This window comes from Dama dama, chromosome 15 (genome assembly GCF_033118175.1).
Source record: "Dama dama isolate Ldn47 chromosome 15, ASM3311817v1, whole genome shotgun sequence".
NCBI classification, from domain to species: domain Eukaryota; kingdom Metazoa; phylum Chordata; class Mammalia; order Artiodactyla; family Cervidae; genus Dama; species Dama dama.
Window position 1 is genome coordinate 31,788,892 of NC_083695.1, and position 22,704 is coordinate 31,811,595.

General features: G+C 41.5%; 1 protein-coding gene across 1 annotated transcript in view; it reads left to right on the plus strand.

Annotated features, from left to right (window-relative positions):
- Nucleotides 1–10,502: 10,502 nt before the first annotated feature.
- The window catches only part of MCU (mitochondrial calcium uniporter), a 205,921-nt gene continuing 193,719 nt past the window's right edge, over nt 10,503–22,704 (plus strand). Inside the window, exon 1 of the mRNA XM_061161770.1 lies at nt 10,503–10,667. Coding sequence (XP_061017753.1) covers nt 10,518–10,667 — 150 coding nt within the window. The 5' untranslated portion in view covers nt 10,503–10,517. The remainder of the gene's footprint in view (nt 10,668–22,704) is intronic.

Genomic DNA, 22,704 nt, shown 5'->3' on the forward strand with positions numbered 1-22,704 from the left:
TTCCACAAATCTCTTTGAATACATGTTTATTAAGCATGAGTTATGTGCAAGGAACTATGCCAAGTATGTAAATTTCTCCTTTCTGAAGTATTAGAATTCAACTTGGGAACTTTATACATATTGTCATTGTAATAAAATAAGAATCTTATATTAGATTTTAAAAATTATTCAGGGGCCCAGAACATTTTTAAAAACCAAACAACTCATAACTACTGAGGCCAGTGAGTGTTAATTACCTGAAAAAGTCCTGTGCAAATATTAAAAATGCCTTCTAGATCCATGATTTTACTCATTTATTCATTTATTGAAATCAAGTACTTATTAAGCACATATTATGGAAACACATTACATTGAAACTAATTTCTTAGATCTTCTTTTCTCCTGCATACTTATCCTGAGTAGTGTTATCCACTCCTACCAACTATCTATATGCTGAAGACCCCTACATCTATTTTCATATAGATGTCCTTCATGAGTCTTAGACTCAAAAAATGAAATTCTGATGAATATTATTGCTGGGATGTCTCAAGGCACCTGACATACAACATTTTCAAAGCTGAACTTATTATCTTCTGCCAACAAATCTTTTCTTTCTGTGTTTCCTCTTTCAGTGTATGACTTCGGCATCTACGCAGTTGCCCAAGTGAGACACTTAGAAGTCTCCCTTGACACCTGTTTCCTCTTCCTTTCTACCCACTAACATCCTACTAATTACCAATACCTCTTGATTCAACTTCTTAAATAGAATCTCTCTCAAAATTAATCTCTTTTTCTCTATGGCCAATACTATAAACCATGCTACTGGCATATCTTGCCTAGATCTCCTAATTTCTTTCCCTGCCTTTAGTCTTTCTAGTCTCCAGTCTATTTTCTAATATCTCCCATTTCTATAATCCTTCAAGACTTCTCTGTGCTCTTTGGGTAAAATCAAAACTCCTTAATAGAGTTTATAAAATCCTATGTAACCTGTTCCTGTTTTCTCTCTGGTATCCCAGGTGAAAACTCTCTGGCATTTTACTCCTCCTAATCTTTCAGGTCTCACCAAAAGTTACTTCCCCTGAGATGTCTTCCCAGATCCTCAAAAATATGTTCAATTCCCTCCTGCAATACTCTGCTGATTCTCTTATTTCTTATCAGTAAACATTCTGTGAGACCAGAGCCTTTATTTTGTTAGCTGTGGCAACTCAACCAACAAATCATATTATTTATTGAAATAAATTTCTTGAGGGACTTACCTGGTGGTTCAGTGACTGAGACTCCAACTCCCAATGCTAGGAGCCCAGGTTCCATCCCTGGTCAGGGAACTATTAACAGATCCCACATGCCACAACTAGGGGTTCCCATGCCACAACTAAAGATCCCATAAGCTGCAATGGAGATTGAAGATCCTGAGAGCCACAACTAAGATCTGGCGCAGCCAAATAAATAGGTATTTTTAAAAAATAATGAATGAATTTCTTGAAACTCAGGAAGGCACTACTGAAATTACAGTAGAAACTGTTTTATTATATCTGTCTCATGTGCTGTGCTGTGCGCTAAGTCTCTTTAGTCATGTCCAACTCTTTGTGACCCTATGGGCTGTAGCCCACCATGGGATTCTCCAGGCAGGAACACTGGAGTAGGTTGCCATTCCCTTCTCCAGGGTATCTTCTCGACCCAGGGATCGAACCCACATTTCCTGCAGCACAGGCAGATTCTTTACTGCTGAGCCACTGGCAAACCATATATCTTATACATATTTTTTTTAAGAAGAAAGAAAATAGAATTTTATTCTAGTGAAACAGGATTATAATCTGAGAAACAGATTCTCAGAAGCTCTGAGAACTGCTCCATTGATCAGGAGTCCACGATGCAGTTTTATACATTTTTGAGACCAAGAAATTACGTATGAGTTAGCATCGTGTACATAGTTCAACCAACAAAGCTGTTTTTTTTCCCCTCAATTATGCATGTACAGACAAGTCTTTGGTAAATGTAAACCCTTGTACGAGATGAAAAAGAAATACATTAATCATAGAATTAGAGATATATTAATCATAGAATTACAATGACACAATGATTATGTTGGAAAAAAGGGTCAGCTTTTTCTCAAAGGTTGACTTCATCCTTCTGCTTTGTGGTGGTCTGGTTAATGTATCATGTAGATGTGCTCTGCACACTGGGAAAAGCTTGCCACAAAGGGGGCATGCCATTTGTTTTCTTTTTGTCTTAATTTGATTGTCCTGCCATAGAATATTTACAATTTTCCTCTTCAGGTTTCAGTGGCCATGTCAAGCCTCTGCTGGTTTGAATCCCTGGTGACCCAAGGCAAGATGTGGACTTGTTTGTGAAGCAGCATTGGCTTTGAGCTTGTTAATGCCTTGACTCTGAAAGGGCCAGTAGGCTACCAAGATTTGGAACTGTAGTGGTATGGATCAGTCAGGCTGCTGCTGGGGCAGACATTTGGTCCAGAACTCCATGGGTAGCCACACAGAGCACGCTTGGGCTAGAGACTCCATGGGGCATCATCACACATCACCAGCCAGTCAGCTCAGAAGTCTGAGTCTGGAGGGATGAAGGGTAGGTCACTGTGTGGCTTGCTGGGCCAGGAGCTTGAAGGCAGTTTGTGGAGGTTCTTCCCCATTGAAAGAAGCCTATTTGCACGTAATGGCATAAAGAGGCCTGAGTAGGATAGCTATGTGTGAAAAATGTATTCTCTCCCAAAAATGAAGAGACCTAATACAGGCCATGCCTGCTGAAGCTGAGGGGAGGCCAGATTGTGTGGAGTGGATGTTGACAGTGAAAGGAAGTTCACAGTCCTCAACTGACCACACTGTGCCCAGAGACTTGGTGGAAGTGGCTGGTTGGGATGTCACGCAGGGTACCGGCCCGCTGACTGGCAGTGTGTGTCTTCCCAGTGTCATCCTCAGAGGGTCTCCATAAACAGAGTGTCATCTGTGATGCTGCAGGCAGCATGGGCTATTGAGTGAATTTGTATCTTGTCAGTGTAGGTTATGTGCAATGGCGGGCTTGTTAGACAATTGCGGGCAGCCAAGGAAAGCCATACTAGGTGCCCTTGAAAGTGGAATCACTTACAGTTACCAAGCGGGGAAGGCGTGTGTGGGATGAGCTGAAAGACTGGACACTGACATACACACACCACGTATACAAAACAGACAACTAATGAGAACCTACTGCGCAGCACAGGAAGCCCTACTCAACGCTCTGCGGTGACACAAATGGGAAGGAAATAGAAAAGAGCGGATATGTGTATATATATATAACCAATTCACTTCGTTGCACAGCAGAAACCAACATGACATTGCAAAGCAACCACACTTCAACAAAATTAATTAAATTAAAAAAAAGTGGAAGCAAGTTGAAGTTGTGAGTCTTCAATTATTGGGATCAAGTAAAACATGTTGACCGGATGTTGGACAGCAAAGTAGGGACCTTGAGCCTTTTAAATGTCAGTATCATCTCTAGGCGGGCTTCCCTGGTAGCTCAGCTGGTAAAGAATCTGTCTGCAACGCAGGAGACCCCGGTTCGATTCCTGGATTGGGTAGATCCCCTAGAGAAGGGATAGGCTACCCAATCCAGTATTCTTGAGCTTCCCTTGTGGCTCAGATGGTAAGAATCCGCCTTTAAGGGCTTCCCTTGTAGCTCAGTTGGTAAAGAATCTGCCTGCAATGCAGGAGATCCAGGTTCGATTCCTGGGTCAGGAAGATCCCCTGGAGAAGGAAATGGCAACCCACTCTAGTATTCTTGCCTGGCGAATCCCATGGACAGAGGAATCTGGCAGGCTACAGTCAATCGGGTTGCAAGATTCAGACATGACTTAGTGACCTATCATCTCTATAATATCCAGGATGGGAGCCTTCATGTCACGAGCTGAGAGACTTTTGACAGCTGGTTGTTCATCTCCATCATTGGTAGCAGGTTTCAGCACTGGCAGAGAGGGTTGTCGCGGGGAGATGGACCAATGACCTGCTGTCAATCCCCCGTCCCCTGTCTGATGCTGGTTGCTCCAGCTGATATGGATACAGTATGGTTACATGTTGCATTTCCTGCTGGCACTGTAGGTGGTGGTTGTCATGGTTCCCATTCCCCATTCCCTGAGGTCAGTTGCAAGCACAACTCTATCTAGTTGGTCCTGGAGGTCAGGGCAGGTGCCAGCAGAGTGTCTCCATCTCTAGTTGTTTTCTTTCCTCGACCATAGACAGCTTTGCTCCCACCTCCTTTGTGCTCAAAAACATCTCCAGATTTTTCTACCCATCTTATTCTATGAAATTCTCAGTTTTCTGTGGAGGCTAAGTTCCAAAAGGTTAGAAGTATTGTATCTCTGTAAAGTTCCTCTGAATAGGATTGAGTAAAGCACACTCTGCTGGGATGAGGTCCACACCATATCCTTAAGGACCACTGAGTCTTTTATAGGGAATAGGAGTAGTTTGGAGGGGCTGTAATAACTGAGGAGTCCTTTGGAGGAGCTGGACATCCAAAATATGGAGGCTTCTCCCTAGCTGGGCTGTCCTGGTGCAGAGAGGTTTTCTTCTTTCTGCTGGGTAGTGAGAGGTGCCTCTTGGTTGGAGGTGTAAGGGGTGCCTGGCCTCCTTCCCAGGACCTAGAACCATCAGGCCTGAAGGTGGCTCTGAGCGGAATCACTCCTGGTCCGGCTGACCCAGTGTCTGCCCACTTCATTATATTTAAGAAATATTTCAGATCCTTCAATACAAGGAGACATCTGGGCACTGTATAGTTATAACTAACATACTTGGAATCTGTATAAGCCAAAGTTTGTTTTATTTGTTTAGATGTTTTTAGTGAGCTATTATTTGTGATGAGAATGTGTGAAAATTTTATCTGCCAAGATGGGACAAAAATTGAGAATTACCATCCTAAAAGATGCATTCCAGAAATGACTAATTAGGGTTGTACTTTTCAAAACTGGCCTATATGTAAAATTTAATTCAATAAAGTCCATTCATTTCACAGGATTATTTTTGGGAGAAGCACCTATGTTGGTAAACAGGAAGTTATTTGTCTATGTTTGTACTTTTTTACTTTCCAAAATACAAAATTGATAAGAAAGCAGCAACATCCATTTTAAAAGAATCATCAAATACTTACAGTCTTTCCCAAATCCTCATAAGTGAGTTCTACATCATGGGAATTAATAAAAATGGCATTTCCCAATTAACTTGGGATTCTGAGTTAGGATTCTTTCACATGTTCTCCTGGGTTTATAATCTAGAGGTATCTGTGAAATTTTCCTCTTCTTAATAATAATCATGATTTTGATTGAATAGGTAATAGGTCCAATTGCTTCAGGGCTTTAAAGTTGTAGCATCTATAGATGCTATAAACCTTTCTTAAAACTTAACAAGTCTATTAAATGAGTTATTCTCTCTAATGCTGGATAAGCCAGAGGGCCCTATTTCAACCTAATATGTACATATTAGCAAAGCAAGGCATGAAGATAGGAATACAATGTCTTCTTTTTTAAAAATTTTTTTAAAAATTAAAGTTTATTTACAACATTCTGTTAATTTCTGCTGTACAGCAAAGTGATTCAGTTATATATACGTTATGTGTGTATATATACATCCTTTTTTCTAAAAATATTCTTTTCCATTATGGTTTATCATAGGATACTGAGTATAGTTCTTTTTGCTATACAGTAAGACCTTGTTGTATTCAGAGCTATAAACTTAAATGCATGCTGGATACCCCTGCCTGGGTGTTTCAGTTTTGCTGTGAACCTAACATTGCTCTAAAAAATAGAGCCTATTAAAAAAGAAAAAGAAGAAAAAACTCAGCCAAGGAAGCAACAATGGAGAAGGAGAGGGAGACAAATTAAATATATGAATGATGAACTGGGATGAACCCTTTGTTTGGCCCCTGGCCCTGGGGGTTTGGTGAGGGCCTACTCTCAATTAATAGCAACTATCTTCTGAGTTTCCACCCAAATTTTAGATACTTTGTCTCCCAAGTTTTTGGTGCTGCAATGACTTTAAAATTGCCTAATTATGAACAATTTGTTAATGCTTATTATCTCTCCCTTTTCACTCTAAGCTGTCTTTACACTTTGCAAGTCTCATGCTGCTTTTTATTCCTTAGGCTAGTTTTTATTAAAAAAGAACAAAACTGTTTCTCTCTGCCTTTTAATAAACGTGACCCTTTCTGTCATCATTTCCTTGATCATTTCCAAATCAGCAGTGGTTGCTATAAGTGACAGCCAAGAGACAAGATGCCAAGTACAGTGTCTAAATTTAAAGGGCAGTATTTGCACCTGTTGTTAACTGGCAATGACCAGTCTCATACCCACAGTTTCCTCCACCCTTTGCCTCCCAAGTGCATCCCACAGTCCAGACTTTGTGTTCATGTTTAAAAGTACTGGTGAAGATTATATACATTACATTGAAATGGAGAATGAATATAGTATTTGACACAAAATTAGCTCAGTTTCAGAGGAGCTGAAAATTTGGGCAAAATCCAGCATAATATAAAGATGTATCTGACCTTGAAATAAGCAGAGGGAAGTGACTAGGTATTTGAAGAAAATTTGAAGACTATTAATGGACTATCTCACCTGAAAAAAAAATTTCTTAGACCTGCCATACTTTGTGAAATTATTTTGCCTATTAGCATTTGAATCCTCTCAGTGTAAATGTTGTGCAAAAGAGGCAATCCAAGAAGAACTTGTTATTATCTAAAGTCAGCTTAAATTAATTTACCATATTGGCAACTCTAAACTGGAAGAGCTGTGTAGGAGAAAGATAGTAACATAAATCATTCTGATATAAAATACATATAAAAGTGAGGGGAGAAGGGTACTGTGGCCTAGCCAGGCAGATTAGTCTGATTATTTGATTAAAATAGGTCAGATACTCAAGGGTGTGGCAGACCTCACTGCCATACTTGATATGAGACCAGCTCATATCAAGTACCATAGTACTATGATAGAAAGTCAAACAACAAATCTGAGAGTTTAATTTTACCTGGGCATTTCCTCTCAGAAGAAGCCAAGCTGGTCTTCAACAGAGTAGAACAGGTGACGTATAGGCACAGTCGGAACAAAGAGTTGAAGGTTGGAATGTCAGGGCATGTTCAGGGTATGGGTAGTAAATACCTGGAGAATGCTGAGAGAGGAGAGTCCTTTACCGATTTGGAATTTTGTTATAATTCAGCCTTGTCAGAAAATGTTTTTAGGATTGGGTGAGGGGGCACTTTTGAATACTTTGGAGTGGATAGTGTTGGGTCCCACTAAAATGTGTGCTGAATTCCTATGCACTGTCTAAGTAATATGTGGTGAGAGTGCAGAATTAGTGTCTTGCCTCTTTGAATCACTTCAGATGAGACAAAAGACTTCCTGACTCCAAAGGTCCACTAAAGAGCAAAGGCTGTAGGCAGCCACAGGCCAATCCAATACAATAAAGACAACGTGCAAGTTAGCTGCCAACCTCTCAGATCCTGAGAAACATGAACAAAGAGTCCGAGTTGAACAAGCCCTGCCCTTCTGAACTCAGTGTTTCCCTGGTGTTATGTACTTGACAGAAAAACAAAAAAAAACAACAAAAAGCCCCCCAAACTTGCAAACTGGATGTTTCTGACCTAAAAGAATGTTAGAATAGTGTCACTAAACTATAAAATGAATATGGAGTCAGTCATCCTTTGGAGGCCGGGACATGAAACTTGTCAAAAATTTTAAGAGGAGCTATGTAACTATATTTATGTAAATTATGTATATAAATCATGTAAATGATCCAATATGAAATTTCAGTCTCCATTAAAGTAAGGGGGAAGAAGAGAAAAACAAAGGGAAGGAAAAAAAAAATGCGTGTGTGTTTGAAGTCAGACCAGATATATAGACAGGAAAAGCTATGTGGTGGGGTTTGAATATTTGAGCCCTTCTGTAGATGGGTAGTTTTAAAAAACAGAAATAATGACATCTGGAAAAATAATAATCACCAGAAAACAGATCTAAGCTGTGGTTTATGATACATATTTAAAAGCTAAACACACTTTCCTCTCCTTTGTATAATTTTTTCTGATCTTTAGCAATTGCCCATGGCTAATAATAACTCATATTAGCAAACCATGAAACATAGTTCCCAGATCTCTAAGCAGATCCCTTTCATGTTTCCTTGCTCACGTCAACAAACTGTGCATCACCTACCCTGGCTATTCTGGAATGCTTAGGCAAATACTCCACTGAGTTGAGTCATACTTTGGAGCTGACTGTAGTGTACATTTTAGTAGAGAACCTAGTTAGGGTTTCATGCTCCAGGAAATCTGTTCTGATTAGTTTTAGCTAAAAGAAAAGATCAACCTGTTTTAAGGATTGGCACAGAAAACAATTCTGCAGCCATGTAGGCTTCAGTGACCATATTTTTGTAAAATTATAAAAATAACATGCAGATGGAAAAAAGTTAAACCATTCAAATGGATAGCTACCCCTTAAAATTTCCCAGAAGTAACATGTGTTTTTGTTTATTCTTCCAGAAATTACTATTTGTTTAGAGAATGACTTTATTGAGCTATCTACACTTTCTTCTTATTTGGCCTCGCCAACCAGCTGGTGTGAGATATGTCCTTTGCAGCTGTGGAAAGGTTTTCTCTGTGAAGAGATAATTGACATTTGTTTAGATTAATTTCTAGCCCAGGATTATTAAAACTCAGTTTAGTCAGTGGATCCTCAAAATACGCAAGCTACGTGTAGTTCATCAATGGTATCATCTTGGTAGATGAAAGATGACACAGTTTGGTAAATTTTAATAAAGAGAAAGCTTTTGATAATCCCTTCAGTTTCAGGTTTATGCAGTTGAAAAACTATTTATTGTGGTTCTTTTGCAAATCTGGAGGACTAAATCTCAGTAATGCAGGATCCATGTTTTATTTTCATAGTTTGAAAACCAGAGGTAAGGCAATTCCAGTAGAACTTTTCAAAGTATAACATGGAGTGGAAGGCATAATACTGATTTGTAGCCAGATTTGCAAACATACAGAAAATAAAAACAAAACTAAAATCCATGTTAATCCTAGTAAGAAGTTGTGAAGTGACAAGAGAGAGAGAGGGAAATACATAAAGAGAGCATGAGTAAATACATAAAGTGCACATGGGATAAATATAGATGAGTGGAAAATGATTGTAAGTGAAGTTGCCCCAGGAATGTCACAGATTTCCAACTAGGGGGATTAGTGTATGCAGCTGTTGAATGGGGGGCTTGTCTCATTCCTGAGCTCTCATGTTCCACTGTTGAGCAACAGATGCCTTTTGCATGAGTGGTATGAGTGTCTCACCTGGAAAAGCCAATCATCTTACAGTCATGGGGTGGGGTGGAAGGATTAAACAAACCAAAAGCTCCCTTTATTATTTAGCTATTTTTGATCAAAAAAGTACCATTTCAGTCAAGCTTTAAAAAATATTATTAGAATAAGTGATAGAATAAAATTATGTGTGTGTATTGTGTTGTTTAGCTTTAATTTTATCACCCTAAAATTTAGGATAATACTTTTATTTGCTTACCAAACTGTTTTCCTTCTCCAGATTTTAAAAGGAGTTAGAATTAACTAGCTCATAATAAACAGACAGCAAGGAAATTGTCTTCTGAGAAGATTAAGAAAACTAAAATCTTTCATAGTCTTAAATGAACTATTATTATGAACTTGTTTCTGTGGAAAGAAGTATTTTTCAAGAGAAAGAGTTATTCCAAAGTGTATTCTAGTGGCTAACTTAGCTAAATTATGAAAATTCATTAAGGTAACCCTCAAGTGATTTTTTAATTACATTATGGGCATGTTCTGTTTCTATAGTTTAATAAGCGCACATAAGGTCAAAAGTGCTAAGAAAATAAGAGTGTTGCTTATGGAGAGTGTAAGAATTATCAGTATAAAGGTGCTGTAAAAGTGAACTGAGTATTTGAAATGTATACAGGTCTGTTAATTCACTGATAACATGTACTCATTCTGGGACTTTGGTATCACAACCATTCTACCCCTCCTGTACTATGCTGCATATTATAGTTATTAGATAACCTCAGGATGTGGGAATAATTTCAGGATATCCAAATACCATCAGTTATGAATGATAACTCTGGGCGTGTCGTTGGGAGTTCCAGCGTACCTAGCTAATGATTACTAATTTGGAGTCTATTTTGCCAACTTAAAACACTCACGAACTACAGAGCTTTGCACAAATATCCATTTCCCCAGTTACACTTATTATAACTGTATCCTTAATGAAGATTAGCCGAATCGAATACGCTATCTCTGCTGCTGCTATTCTGAGGGGTTCGGGTGCCAATTACCGGTTCCCTAGAATTTGCCCGTAATTGACTATGCCCCACAATAGGTAACTCTGGAAGTGACAGGCAGTCGCTAGTGTGGTTCTCCCGCCTGTCGATTGGACCTTGCACGAAGCCCCGCCTCATCAACTCAGTCCAGGGCGGCAGTTGGGCCGGCGCCGGTGAGTGGCGGGCCTTAGCTCCGCCCCGGCCGTCCGCTGCGCTGCCTGGGTCGGCGCCGTTCCCAGTTGAGAGATGGCGGCCGCCGCAGGTAGATCGCTCCTGCTGCTCCTCTCCTCCCGGGGCGGCGGCGGCGGGGGCGCCGGCGGCTGCGGAGCGCTGACTGCGGGCTGCTTCCCCGCTCTGGGCGTCAGCCGCCACCGGCAGCAGCAGCACCACCGGACGGTGAGCGAGCGCGCCCGGCGGCTCCGGGGAGGGCGGGGCGGCGCTGGCGTGTGGGAGCCGCCGGCAGGCAGGCCGCCGGGGCAGCGGGCGAGTTACCTCAACTCGCGGCCGCTCCCGAGGTTGCCGGGCACCGAGGAGCCGCCGTGCCCTTCAGGCGCCTGCGGCGGCAACCAGGAAAAAAGGAAGGGCGGAGGAAGCCGGGAGGAGGAGGAGGAGGGGCGACGGCTGGGATGTTCCCGCAGGACCGGGGACACCAGGGCGGGGAAGGGAAGGGACTTGAACCTCTCCCCGACCCGCCCCCATCTCGGTCCCTCCCTCCTTTTTCCTTAACTGCTCTGCTCCGTGGCTCCCTCCCTGAGCACTGTTCAAGTTGTCCCCTTTCCCTCCTCCTCCGGGCGGGTTGGGGTGTCCTGAGTTGCCGCGGCCGCCTTGTGTCTGTGTCAGGAGTGGCGGTGCCATGCTGCTGGGAACTGTCCCCCGGAGGGCAACCCTGAACCCCAGCGGGGCTGCTCCCTCTTCTCTTCTCGGCCCTGTGTGAACCGGCAAGGCGGAAAATCAAACTTTATCCCTTTCTGTGACTTCTTGCTTGTGGGCATGGGGCACAGCACCCTTGCGATGGATGCTGCATTGCTTCAGGAGGCAAGCTCCATCCTCTCAGGTCCTTAAAGGTCCTCGGTGGCCCTTTTGGAGGGCTGGTTTATAAGCTTGTGCGTGCCTGAAGAAGGAAGGGTGGGCAGCAGGCAGAGGGGAAGCGAATATGACAAGTTGTTCCCAGCGGCAGGGTTTTTTGGTGGTTGTATTAACCCGTTATTGCTGGCTTTCATTGGCTGGCAACGCACGGGAGTTTCTATTAGAACAGACTTGGGGTGTATGTATATTTCAAGTTGCAAGAGATCAAGTTAACTTGGAATTCCTGACCTAACAAGTAGGCAGGTTATCTTTGGACTTTCTAGATCCATAGTTTTGATCTCTGGCCAACTCCAAAAGAAAGAGTGTAGGTTTTATTTCCTAGGGCTAAGTTGTATAGTGTGGTAATGAGAATCACTGCAGACAGCCTGATAGCAGAAACTAGTACCTTCAGCCCTCAACAAATACACCCACCTGTCTTCTTGTTCTGATCACATGGCTCTTGAGAGGAAACTGAACTGGCGCTTTTTAGAGGATACCCTAAGACTGTTGACAGCATAAAATTAGGTGTCTGAAAGAGCAGTGGAAAGAACTAATGCTCTTTAAATGCAAGATGGTATTGTTATTATTAGTCACATATATGGACCCTGTCCTCCTTCTTGTTAGAAAATTGTACTTCATTTTGGCGTACTGACATACTGCTTTGCTGAAGCTTTTGGGTGAGAGCCGAGCTTTCCACAGTTCAATTTAGATTTGCATGTTTCATAGCCTCCAGTTATATGTTTTGTTCTTTTAAAAACATAAGGCCATCCAAAAATCTGATTGCATTCCCCTCCCCCTCAAACTATTTAAAGGTTTACCAAGTTGTCTTTATCTCTGTATTTTGATATATTTGACTTTGCAGTTGTTTTTAAGACTATTTGGGTGTGGTGTTCATTTAGCATTTTGAAATTTGTGCCTTGTGTATTTTCCACTCTGTGAGTCTGTCAGGCTGTGAGTGCCTTCCTTGTGCAGGTACTTCATGAAAGTGTTTTTCTGTGCTATTCTGGGGTGGGTAAAAGTGATGTGCCAAATTTGAGCTGAAAGCACAACTAAATGAACTGTTATTTCTGAAGGGCAGAAGTGTTTAAGAATGGTGACTTGAAAATGAACTTAGAATTGTAAGATTTTGAAAAAGTTGTGCCTGATTATTTAAAATACGTAAACAGTTTTTTTTCCTCTTCTTTTTCTATGATTGCTCCAAAGCTATCATGTGTACCGCTGTCTCCGTCTGTTATTTTTTGATTCCTCACAAGGCTCAAAATTTGAAAGGTATCTCTTAGAGGCCTATTTAATTCTTGACATTTTATGCCTGAAATTGAGATCCAGAAAGGGGAGAGACTTGGCCAAGATGATATGGGGAATATACAACAGTTTTAGGGCTCTGATCCACTCCAGATACACTGTCCATCTTATTGCATTCTTTTGATTAGAAAGTGCAGTTGCTCCTTCACATCTTTCTCCTTCCTTTTAAAACTTACTATTGCTTGTTATGAAAGTGCTGGTATTTCAGAGCCCCATGAATGAGAATTCTCCTCTGTTGGTTTGAGGCACATGCATTAGGCAATATAGAACAAACAACTTGGGCTTACAAAGGCCCCTGAGAAGACACTAAGGCTGTCTTGTGCAGGTGACATCCTGTGTGTGTGCAGCAGATGTTACTCTGCCTTGGACAAGATCACAAGTCCTGCTTGTGCCACTTTTGTTCTGCTGTAGTAAGTATGGTAAATTAGAGTCAATTTAATTAAGCAGTATAAATAACCAGTTATAGTGCTGGTTCATTTTTGGTTTGAGAGGCATGTTTTTGAATCTTTTCCAGATTTGAAGAACAAGCCCAGAGCAATACAGTTCAGCTAGTATAGGTAAAAGTGGTTGTGAAGTTATGAAACAGAACTTGGCGTCCCCCCCACCCCACAACCCCTCATTAAAACATTGTTCAACTGAGTAAATAGGAGAAAAGCTGCAGGGGCTTATTCAGTAGTTGTAGCACCATCTAGTGTAATTTTTTCCTTTTCTTTGTGAAGAGCCTGTTATTGCTTTCCAGCCTGTGGCTGTAACGAAGACTGATGTTAAATATTTGTTGCATGTCTTTCTGTGCAGTTAGTGAAGGTGGCTGTTTTCAAGGGTGATTGTTTGAAGGGAACTGCCTTTCATTGTGAGTTGTGTAATTTCTTTGCTCAATCTGTCTATCTCTGATTATGATAGCCTGAATGCTGGCATTTCCTAGTGGTCAACGGCCGTGCTGAATTACTAAATCTCTTAAGTCTGTCATTATGCTGTTAAGGATCATGGTTGTCCCTTTCTACTTTACACATTGGAGTTCTTTGGCAGTGATATCATTTCAGTTTAACCTGAGAAAACTTTTTATTTTGTTTTCTTTTAACCTAGAAGTTTTAAGAGAGGTTACATTGCCTGACACAGAGGCAAGTCCCAGTTCTTTAATTTGGTTCCTCATGAACTGGCTGAATCTTACCTTGCCAGATCCACTCAGCACAAATACTCCACTGTACTTAAACCATCGTCTCATATATCCATACTAAATATTTATGCAGTTTTTGTAGTGGAATTTTAGTCTTAATCACTCCTCTATCTTCTAAGGTCCGTTTTAGGTGAGAGACTGGAACCTGTGACCCCTCTTTGAACCTAACTTCCTTACTTTACAGATGAGAAAACAGACCTAATGGGAACCGAGGGAAGTGACTTGTTCCGTTTGTGGTTAATGACATCTGGGATAAAAATTCTTTAAAAACATCTTTTTTTTGAAGTTTTTATTTTGTATCGGGGTATAGTCGATTAACAAACAATGTTGTGATAGTTTCAGGTGAACGGTGAAGAGACTCAACCATACATATACATGCATCCCTTCTCCCCCAAACTCCCCTCCATCCAACCTGTCACATAACATTGAGCAGAGTTCCATGTGCTATATAGTAGGTCCCTGTTGGTTATCTATTTTAAATTTAGGAGTGTATACATGTCCGTGGGATAAAAATGCTTTTAAATAGAGGTGGATTCAAGGAGCAATCCTAGTCTGAATCTTGTGTGTTTCCTAGCTTTTAACCCCTTCCCATTGTTTTGTTCTGTTTTCTCTGAATGCTGATAGGATTTATTATTTTCAGGATACAGATTGACACTGGCTTGTTCTCTAAATGTTTCATTTGTGGATGTCTTATCTTACTGGGCAAAGATTGTGTATCTTGTTACCTTTTTGTCCCTCATGGACTCCAGAGCAGTGCTAGATACATAGATAACACTCAGACAAGCGCTAATTGAATACACACCCTTTTGTCTGCTTGCCAGTGAAAAGGTGTGCTCTGCACCCCCCACCTTGACTTGTTTAATGACTTGTTGCTTAGGTAACCATATTTGGCTAATTTGGGTAATTGCTTTAAGTTTGCTATTGCCAATGCTGTCCTTGGTTGTATATTACACTTGTTTATGGTGGACTAGTAAAGGAGAGTTGGTAACACTGTATTAGGTCTACGGGGGGTACAAACTTTCTATCCAAAGTAAAAGAAATACCCAGATTATTAGGAATATATGTTTGAATCAGAATCTAGATTTATTGTTTTAGTCGACTAAGATATTAAGATTTTGAGGGTTCTGGATAAATATGCTTAGAGCAGACTTATTAAGGAAACTTTATTTTAAGATCTTGCTTATTTTGAGCCCCATAGATAATTGAATGAGTAAATTTGGGTTTAGTCAACAAACTCTGATTATTTGAACTTTTTTAAGTCTCAACGGGTTCTAGTTTATGCTTTATGGAGCTCTGCTCCAAGAGGGAATCTAAATAGAAATGCAGCATGAAGAATGGCATATGACAAAGACAACAACTTGAATGTGAATCCGTTTTGGTTTTGGGGCTGCCTCCTATTTGAAAGTGAAATCAAGGAGTGGTCATGGTCTTCCATAGTAGTACTTCGTTGATACCATTTTCTCAATAACTACTGAGATGTAGCTTTTTATTTATTTTTATATTCTGGCTTTGTGCTTTGTGGGTTTTCTTAAAAAATTACTGCTTGTTTTCCTGTAATTAAGGAGATGATTACCTTTTAAGATCTCAGGATAACCACTCAGTATTGAGGAATCCTCTAATCTTTATTTGACTGATTGATACAGTATAGGAACAACATGTTACAGGAAGATGTTACTGTGGAAGACATGTACTTAAAAGAGTCCTAGAATTTAGAGCTTGACAAGACCGTAGGTAAAGGAAAGGAACTTTTTCCTTGGTAGCCTAACAAGTTACTACAGAGCTGATAATGGCTCACACATCTGCTAATTTTCCCATTCAGTTTTTGCCCCTTGAAACTATATAATTCTGTGTTTCACTCTAAAAATGATTAAGGTGAGACTGGTTTTTAAAAGTGAATTTGGGTCAAATTCTTCCAGCAATACCCTAAAGTCAAACTGAATCTTGGTTACTCCCTGATTTAGATTAAGCTTGATGACATCTGGTTAAAAAAACCTGTCCTCTGCAGCTGAACAAAAATGGTAAATAATCCATTTATTTCACTTCACTTTGTTAAATGCTTGTAGTGAGACAGCCTGTGTAAAAATCAAAGTTGACTTCAAGCAAAGTAATTTTAATAAGCTTAGTGAATTCTTGTCCCATAAACCATGTACAGGCTCGATTTTTTTCCATTGGTAAAAGCATAACTTGGTAAATTACATCACCAACTGGCTCTACTAGCATCCTAAAACTGAACTTTTTCTAATTCAGTTCTGGAATAATTGGATAATATGACATTGTATTTTGACATCTGTTAAAAATAAGAGTCTTTCTAAAAGTCCTTTAATGATGTTAATAATACTTATTAATCCAAAAGAGTGAAATGTTTACCTTTTATGCTTTGTTACTAAAGTTTTCAGTTTTTACATATATTTCTTATTATTGTCCACTTTATTTTGGGGAGAGCACTTGTAATAATCACCAGAAAACTGCTGAGCAGAGCCTGTTGAGTGTAAGATGCTATCCAGAGGGTAGTCTCAAATGTTCAGTCCTGAGCTTACTATCTTACAGGTTGCAAGATTTTAAAAATTTCTTTTTTGCCTTCTAAGACTGGCCCACTTTGTACTTCTTACCTATAGTAAATGATGTTACAGGATGTTTAAGAGTATTAATGCAACTGATAGTTTATAAAGTAACAGGAGAGCAAATAGGTTAGCTGAACTACCTGGCCTCTAAAGATAGAGGGGTAGATATGCCTTCTTCTAGAAAGCACTTCAGAGTTAAAGGCATTGTGTTTCCATGTTTAATTCTTACCATAACCCTATGAAAGGTATTATTGTGCTAGTTTTATAGATAAGGAAATTGAGAATGAAATAGATTCATTTCTTCCTTCATTTCGTTTTAATGATAGGGATGCAAAGATGAACAAATGGTTTGGAGCTGAGATGTAAGCCTGAGTCTGGCTAGAATTAAAGCTGTGGCATGCTGGTTGTCATTGTGGGTCTTTCTTCCTTTTCAGGGTCTGCTCCTTCAGTTTTGTTTCTCAAGCATCTACTGCAGTTTCTTCCAAGAGATCTCATCATCCCTCCTGTTGGCTACATTTCTTAAATCTTTTTATTAACTCTCCCCACCAGATGTTAGCTGATAAGGGTCTAAGGTATTACTCTTCACCCCTGGCCCCCCCCCCCCCCCCCCCCCGAGATCTTTGAAATTCAGTTTGAGATTCTAAAAAGTCCCACCCAGTAAACCTGGTAATAACTGAGCATTGCTTCCGTATCAAACACTTTTACAACATTGTGTAGTGTACTCCATGACAACCCTTCGGGCAAAATACCATCCCCGTTGTACAGATGAGAAAATAAAGACCTAGAAAGGTTAATAACTTAGAGGCGTTCAGAGAATATCTGTGGAACTCCTACTCTCTGTGAGACACTGTGCTGGTAAAGAGACAGGTTTCCATTGTGGTTCTAAGGGTTCACAGCCTGGCCAGGAGACATTCATAAACAAGGCTGCAGCTGGCTGTGCGTGTTCTTTTTTCCCCTGTAGAGACTCAGTGGGAACACTGCGAACTACCAAAGGATGTTGGGAAAGGCTTTAAGTGGGGAAACCTTGCTTGAGCTGAAATATGAGGAAATATAATGTGTGGGGGACTGAAAAGGTTGATTCATATTTAAGGCAGCAGTACTATCTAACATGACAGTATGAAGGGGTACAATGTACTTGAGAAACAGCCAGAAATTTGTTATAATTGGAGTATGGGCAAGAATAGCTGGAGATTAGGTTGGATAGTAGTAGTGATACCAATAATAATATTTATCAAGTGCACCATGTCCCAAGCACTATACATAGTCTCACTTAATTCTTGTGATACCCTATGAGTAGGTACTATTATCCTTGCTTTACAGATAGTGAAACTGAGTTGCATCAGGCTAATTGAGTGATTTGCCCAGAATCACAGTCAGTCAGTGACACACAGCTAGTAAATGACTTGCCCAGGATAACACAGCTAGTGAGTGGCATACCTAGTGTGTAAACCCACATAGTCTGGCTCCAGAGCCTGTCTCTTAACCACTTGCTATGATAAGGGATCAGATTGTGAAAGAACCTGTGAAGGAACTGAAATTTTATTATGTTAAGTCAGCTTTTTTTTTTTTAAAAAAACTCAACCCACAGTAGAAATACCTTTTATATTTTGATTGAGTATATGCATGCGTGCATAAAACTAGGAAAGGTCTCATGCAACAATATTTTTGCTATGTATGAGGCATGTACAGTTACTATTCTGTTTTCTTAAGGAAATTCTGGTTGGGACCCATTTAAACTGATTCTGCAGTTTAAGCCACAGTTTGCAGAAATGCTACTTGTCGAATAGATGAGCAAGGGAAGAATTTCAAGAAGTTAATCATGGTTAGGTTCTGCTTTTAGGTAGGTCACACTGGTAGCAGTGTGAGGACTTCATTGGAGAGGCTGGGGCTGGAAAGACAGACACCAGTAGAACATCTTAATTGACCAGGCAAAAGGTGTCTGAGCTAGGACAGTAGCACTGAGGATAGAGAAAAAGAGAACAGAGGGAAGGGAGATTTAGGAAGTAGAGTTGATAGAACTTGACAATTGGCTGTGGACTGTTACTCAGCTAGTAAGTACTAGGTAGAAAGGCAGTTCAATTCAAGGCCTTTCTGACTGTATTACTCAGGTACAGAAATCTTATTTTTTGACCTTTTCTGTGAGTTTCTTTTTATCGTCATGTTGAATATGCTTCTTTGTTGTCTTTTCTACAACAGAGAATATGCTTCTTTGTTGTCTTTGCTTTTGTATTTTAAAAAACTGGTTTAATTATCTTTAAATGATTTTAAAATTTATGTATAAAATCAGATATCCATGTTACCCCTATTCCTGCCTCCCCACCTGTACTGCATAATATTAGAATCTGGAAGATTTGCATAGCAGTATGAAAAAGTTCACATAACATGATAAGCATTTGTTGTAGCCACGCGTTCTGGGAAACAAACTCACTCAGAAGAACAGTGCAGATAGTGGAGGACAGTTTATTACACCGGCAGGCCCAAGGCAGAGTCTCCTCTTAGCCAAGGACCCTGACCAGTTTTTCTGAAAACCTTATATACCCTAAGTGTACTGTGCCCAAACCCACCTTCCCAAATTCCCTGAAACTAGTCTGAACAAAGGAAAAGAAAGATATGATCAAAATTAACCCGTAATTCATATGCCTTAAGCCTAGGTAGTTAACAGTGGATAATTATCAACAGGCCTCTGGACATACCCCAATAAGCATAATAGAATTTATGATTCTATTCAGTTACACAGATAATTAGGGTATTCTTTTAGGCAACAGAGAGTTTAGGTACGAGCCCTGGGGCTCTTCCATGGTGGGGGAGGCGGGGTCTGGTTTTCCAGTTGGTATGTCATTTCCATAGATACTGGGCATAGAGCTCAAAGTCCACAGTCCGGCCCAAGATGGAGTCCTGCTTTCAAGATGGAGTCCTGCTTTCAAGATGGAGCCTGTTCTGTCTGTTTCCTCCTTCACATTCAGCAAATCTTTGTTGAAAGAATATGTTCTGTGTATTATACTCTCCCAAAGCAGAAACTCTTAACATGTTCATTAACTAGATGAATACTTTTGAGTAATTTTATTGGGCTTTGTTCCCTTTAACTTTCCATTTTTGTAATATTTGATTCCCTTTAGGAATCAAATCTTAGGGGCCAGATGCCATGATCTTAGTTTTCTGAATGTTAAGCTTTAAGCCAGTTTTTTCATTCTCCTCTTTCACTTTCATCAAGAGGCTTTTTAGTTCCTCTTTACTTTCTGCCATAAGGGTGGTGTCATCTGCATATCTGAGGTTATTGATATTTCTCTCGGCAATCTTAATTCCAGCTTGTGCTTCCTCCAGCCCAGCGTTTCTCATGATGTACTCTGCATATAAGTTAAATAAGCAGGGTGACAATATACAACCTTGACGTACTCCTTTTCCTATTTTGAACCAGTCTGTTGTTCCATGTCCAGTTCTAACTGTTGCTTCCTGACCTGCATATAGGTTTCTCAAGACTTACCTGAGGCAAATTTGTTGACAGCTGTTTTATTATGGGAGGGGGCCTCCCATTCACAGTTTTGTACGGAGAAGAACCATGGGACCGTGGGGTCATCCTGAGTCTGAGCAGAGCTGTCGGAAACAAGTCCACGCAGGAGCAGTCAGTCTCTGAGACCCACTTGGAGAGTGTCTCTTTAAGTGTCCAGTTGGTTCCTTCCAACATCCCAGAGCTCTGGGTCCTATATGCTGTATGTAATTTCCACTTGATGTTTAAAGTTTTGCTTACTTGTTATACTAAATCAGCTTCGAAAGCTGGGCCAGGCCATTGTCCGATCCAATGCTGGTAGGAAATCCAAATCTGGGAACTGTCTTCCTAAGCAGGCACCGGCCTACTTTTGATGCTTTTTCAGTCTGGGTAGGAAAAGCTTCTACCCATCCCGAGAACGTACATACTATGACCAGCAGGTAATGGTAGTGTCGGTGAGGTTTCATTTCAGTGAAGTCCACTTCTAGGTGTTCAAAGGGCAGTGTGCCTTTTAGCTGAATCCTAGGAGGTTTCTGTCTGTGCCTAGAGGCAGCATTGACCTGTGAGCAGGCAATGCAGTTCTGAGATTTTGTCCTGCATAGGGAAGAGAGGCGGGGAACCAAGAAATATTTTCAAATTAGCTATTCCAGTTTATCATGGCCTAGATGGGTTTCTTGGTGTGTTTGGCTTACCAGTGTGGGTGCCAGCTCCTCTGGTACCAATAATTTGCCGTTTGGCGATTCCCACCATCCCTTTTCAGTCTCGATGGCCCCTTCTGCTTTGGCTGGTTAGTTTTGGGCTTCAGTGTATTTTGGAGAGTCTAGCGTTAGCTCAGGCAGCTCTGCCAATATGAGAGCTTTCATAGGGGCTTCACTTGTCACCCCCAAGCCCTCGGCTGCTTGTTTAGCGGTCTTATCTGCCAGTCTGTTCCCTGAGCCCGGGGGGTATCCTCTTTTTGATGTCCTTAGCAGTGTATGACTGCAACCCTTTCTGATTCCCAGGCAGCATCTAATAGGGTCTTAATTTCTTCCTTATTTTTAATATCTTTTTCACTAGCTGCCAAAGGTCTCTCTCCTTACACAGAGCCCTGTAGTGTGGCAGAAGCACACCTGGAGTCTGTGTAAATGTTTGTCTCCTTACCTTTTGACAGCTGGAGGGCCTGGATTAGAGCATATAGTTCGGCCTGTTGAGTGGACCAGTGTGATGGCAGAGAGCTAGCCTCAATGATGGCTTCTTCCATGACTACTGCGTATCCCGACAGTCAGTGTCCTTGTTTTCACCCAGCTGGTGCCATTGGTGTACAGGACCCAATCTGGGTCTGGGATTGGCTGGTCTCTCAAGTCAGGTCTGCTGGCATATTTCCTTGCAATCATGTGAGGGCCCACCTTCTCTCACAAGAAAGAGAGCCTGACAAGGCTCAGTAGTAACATGGGGGTTCTCACATAACAGTCCCTGGTATTGAGTACTCCGGGATGTTGACAGCCATTTATGGGGGTCCCCTCGCAGGAGGGTGTTGACCTCATGCGGGACTTTTATGAACAAATCTTGGCCCAAAGTCAGCTTGGTTGCCTCCCGGACCAGTAAGGCAACTGCAGCAACTGCCCGTAAGCATCCCAGCCACCCAGTGATAACATTGTCCAGCCGATTTGAGAGATAAGGCACTGGTCTGTCCCATGTCCCCATAATCTGGGACAACACTCCCATAGCCTCCTTGTCCTTGTCAGTCACATAAAGAGTAAACGGCCTAGCAAGGTCTGGCAGGCCCAAGGCGGGTGCTGACGTAATTGTACCGGGTTTGAGTTCTATTACCAGTGGGACTTGTTTTGCAAGCCTGGGGGGGGGGGGTGGTTGTCTTTCGTCCAGACCTCAGGGAATTGTTGAGTTAACTCTCTCTCTCTACTGTTTAGCCCATCCGGTTTCCCTTCTGGGAGATTGTCCAACCTCCATTCATCTTGAGGGGTTACTGAGAGGAAAAGTAAATAGGTGGTTGAGCCCACTCGAACAGTGGGTCTTTTGCTGGGGGAAGGGTCACTTGTGCCCCCAATTTAGATAGCAAGTCTCTTCCTAACAAAGGTACTGGGCATTCAGGGATGTATAAAAATTCATGAATCACTTGGTGTCCCCCCCCATCTGACATTTTCAGGGTAGGCTAGAGACACAAAGGCTGCATTTGTCACCATTTGACATATAAAGTCTATAGGCCTTGCACAGTCTTTCGCAGAACTCAGAGGGTGATTCGCTTTCCCTTTGAATCACTTTGGAGGGTTTTGCGATTCTCATAGCTTTTCGGGCCCCCCTCTTGAGACCTTGTAAAACTCAGCCCGATGCCTCTTCACGTGGCCCCGCTCTTCCTCCGTGTTACAGTCCCAGTCGGGCCTCTCATCGGGCAGCTCGTTCTGCCCCCCGCTGTGGGTGTGCAGTGCCCTCGGGTGCCATTTCTCTGAACCATTTTCTGGCCTCAGTTAGGATCCTGTGTCCTTCCTCAGTGCTGGAAAGGGAGACTAGTAGTTGGATTCTGTCATCCTATGTAGGGCGGTGGGTTCGAAAAATAGTCTCCATTAGCCTAATCATGGCTCGTGGCTCCCCCGAGTACGGTGGAGCGTGTCTCTGCCAGTTTAATATATCCATAGAGGAAAATGGCTGGTGATAATAGGCTACAGGGGGCTGATGGTAGTGCCCCATGCGTCCTGAACCGGAGGCTGTTGTAAGTCTCTGAGGGGCATCTGTTTTGGGGTTCTTTCCCCCTGTTCCTTGGCAGAGCGCAGCCTCTGTCTAATTGCTGTGTTTTCTTCCCCCCTTCCCATCAGTACTCACCGGGAGAGGTGGATACAGTCTAGGAGGTCCAGC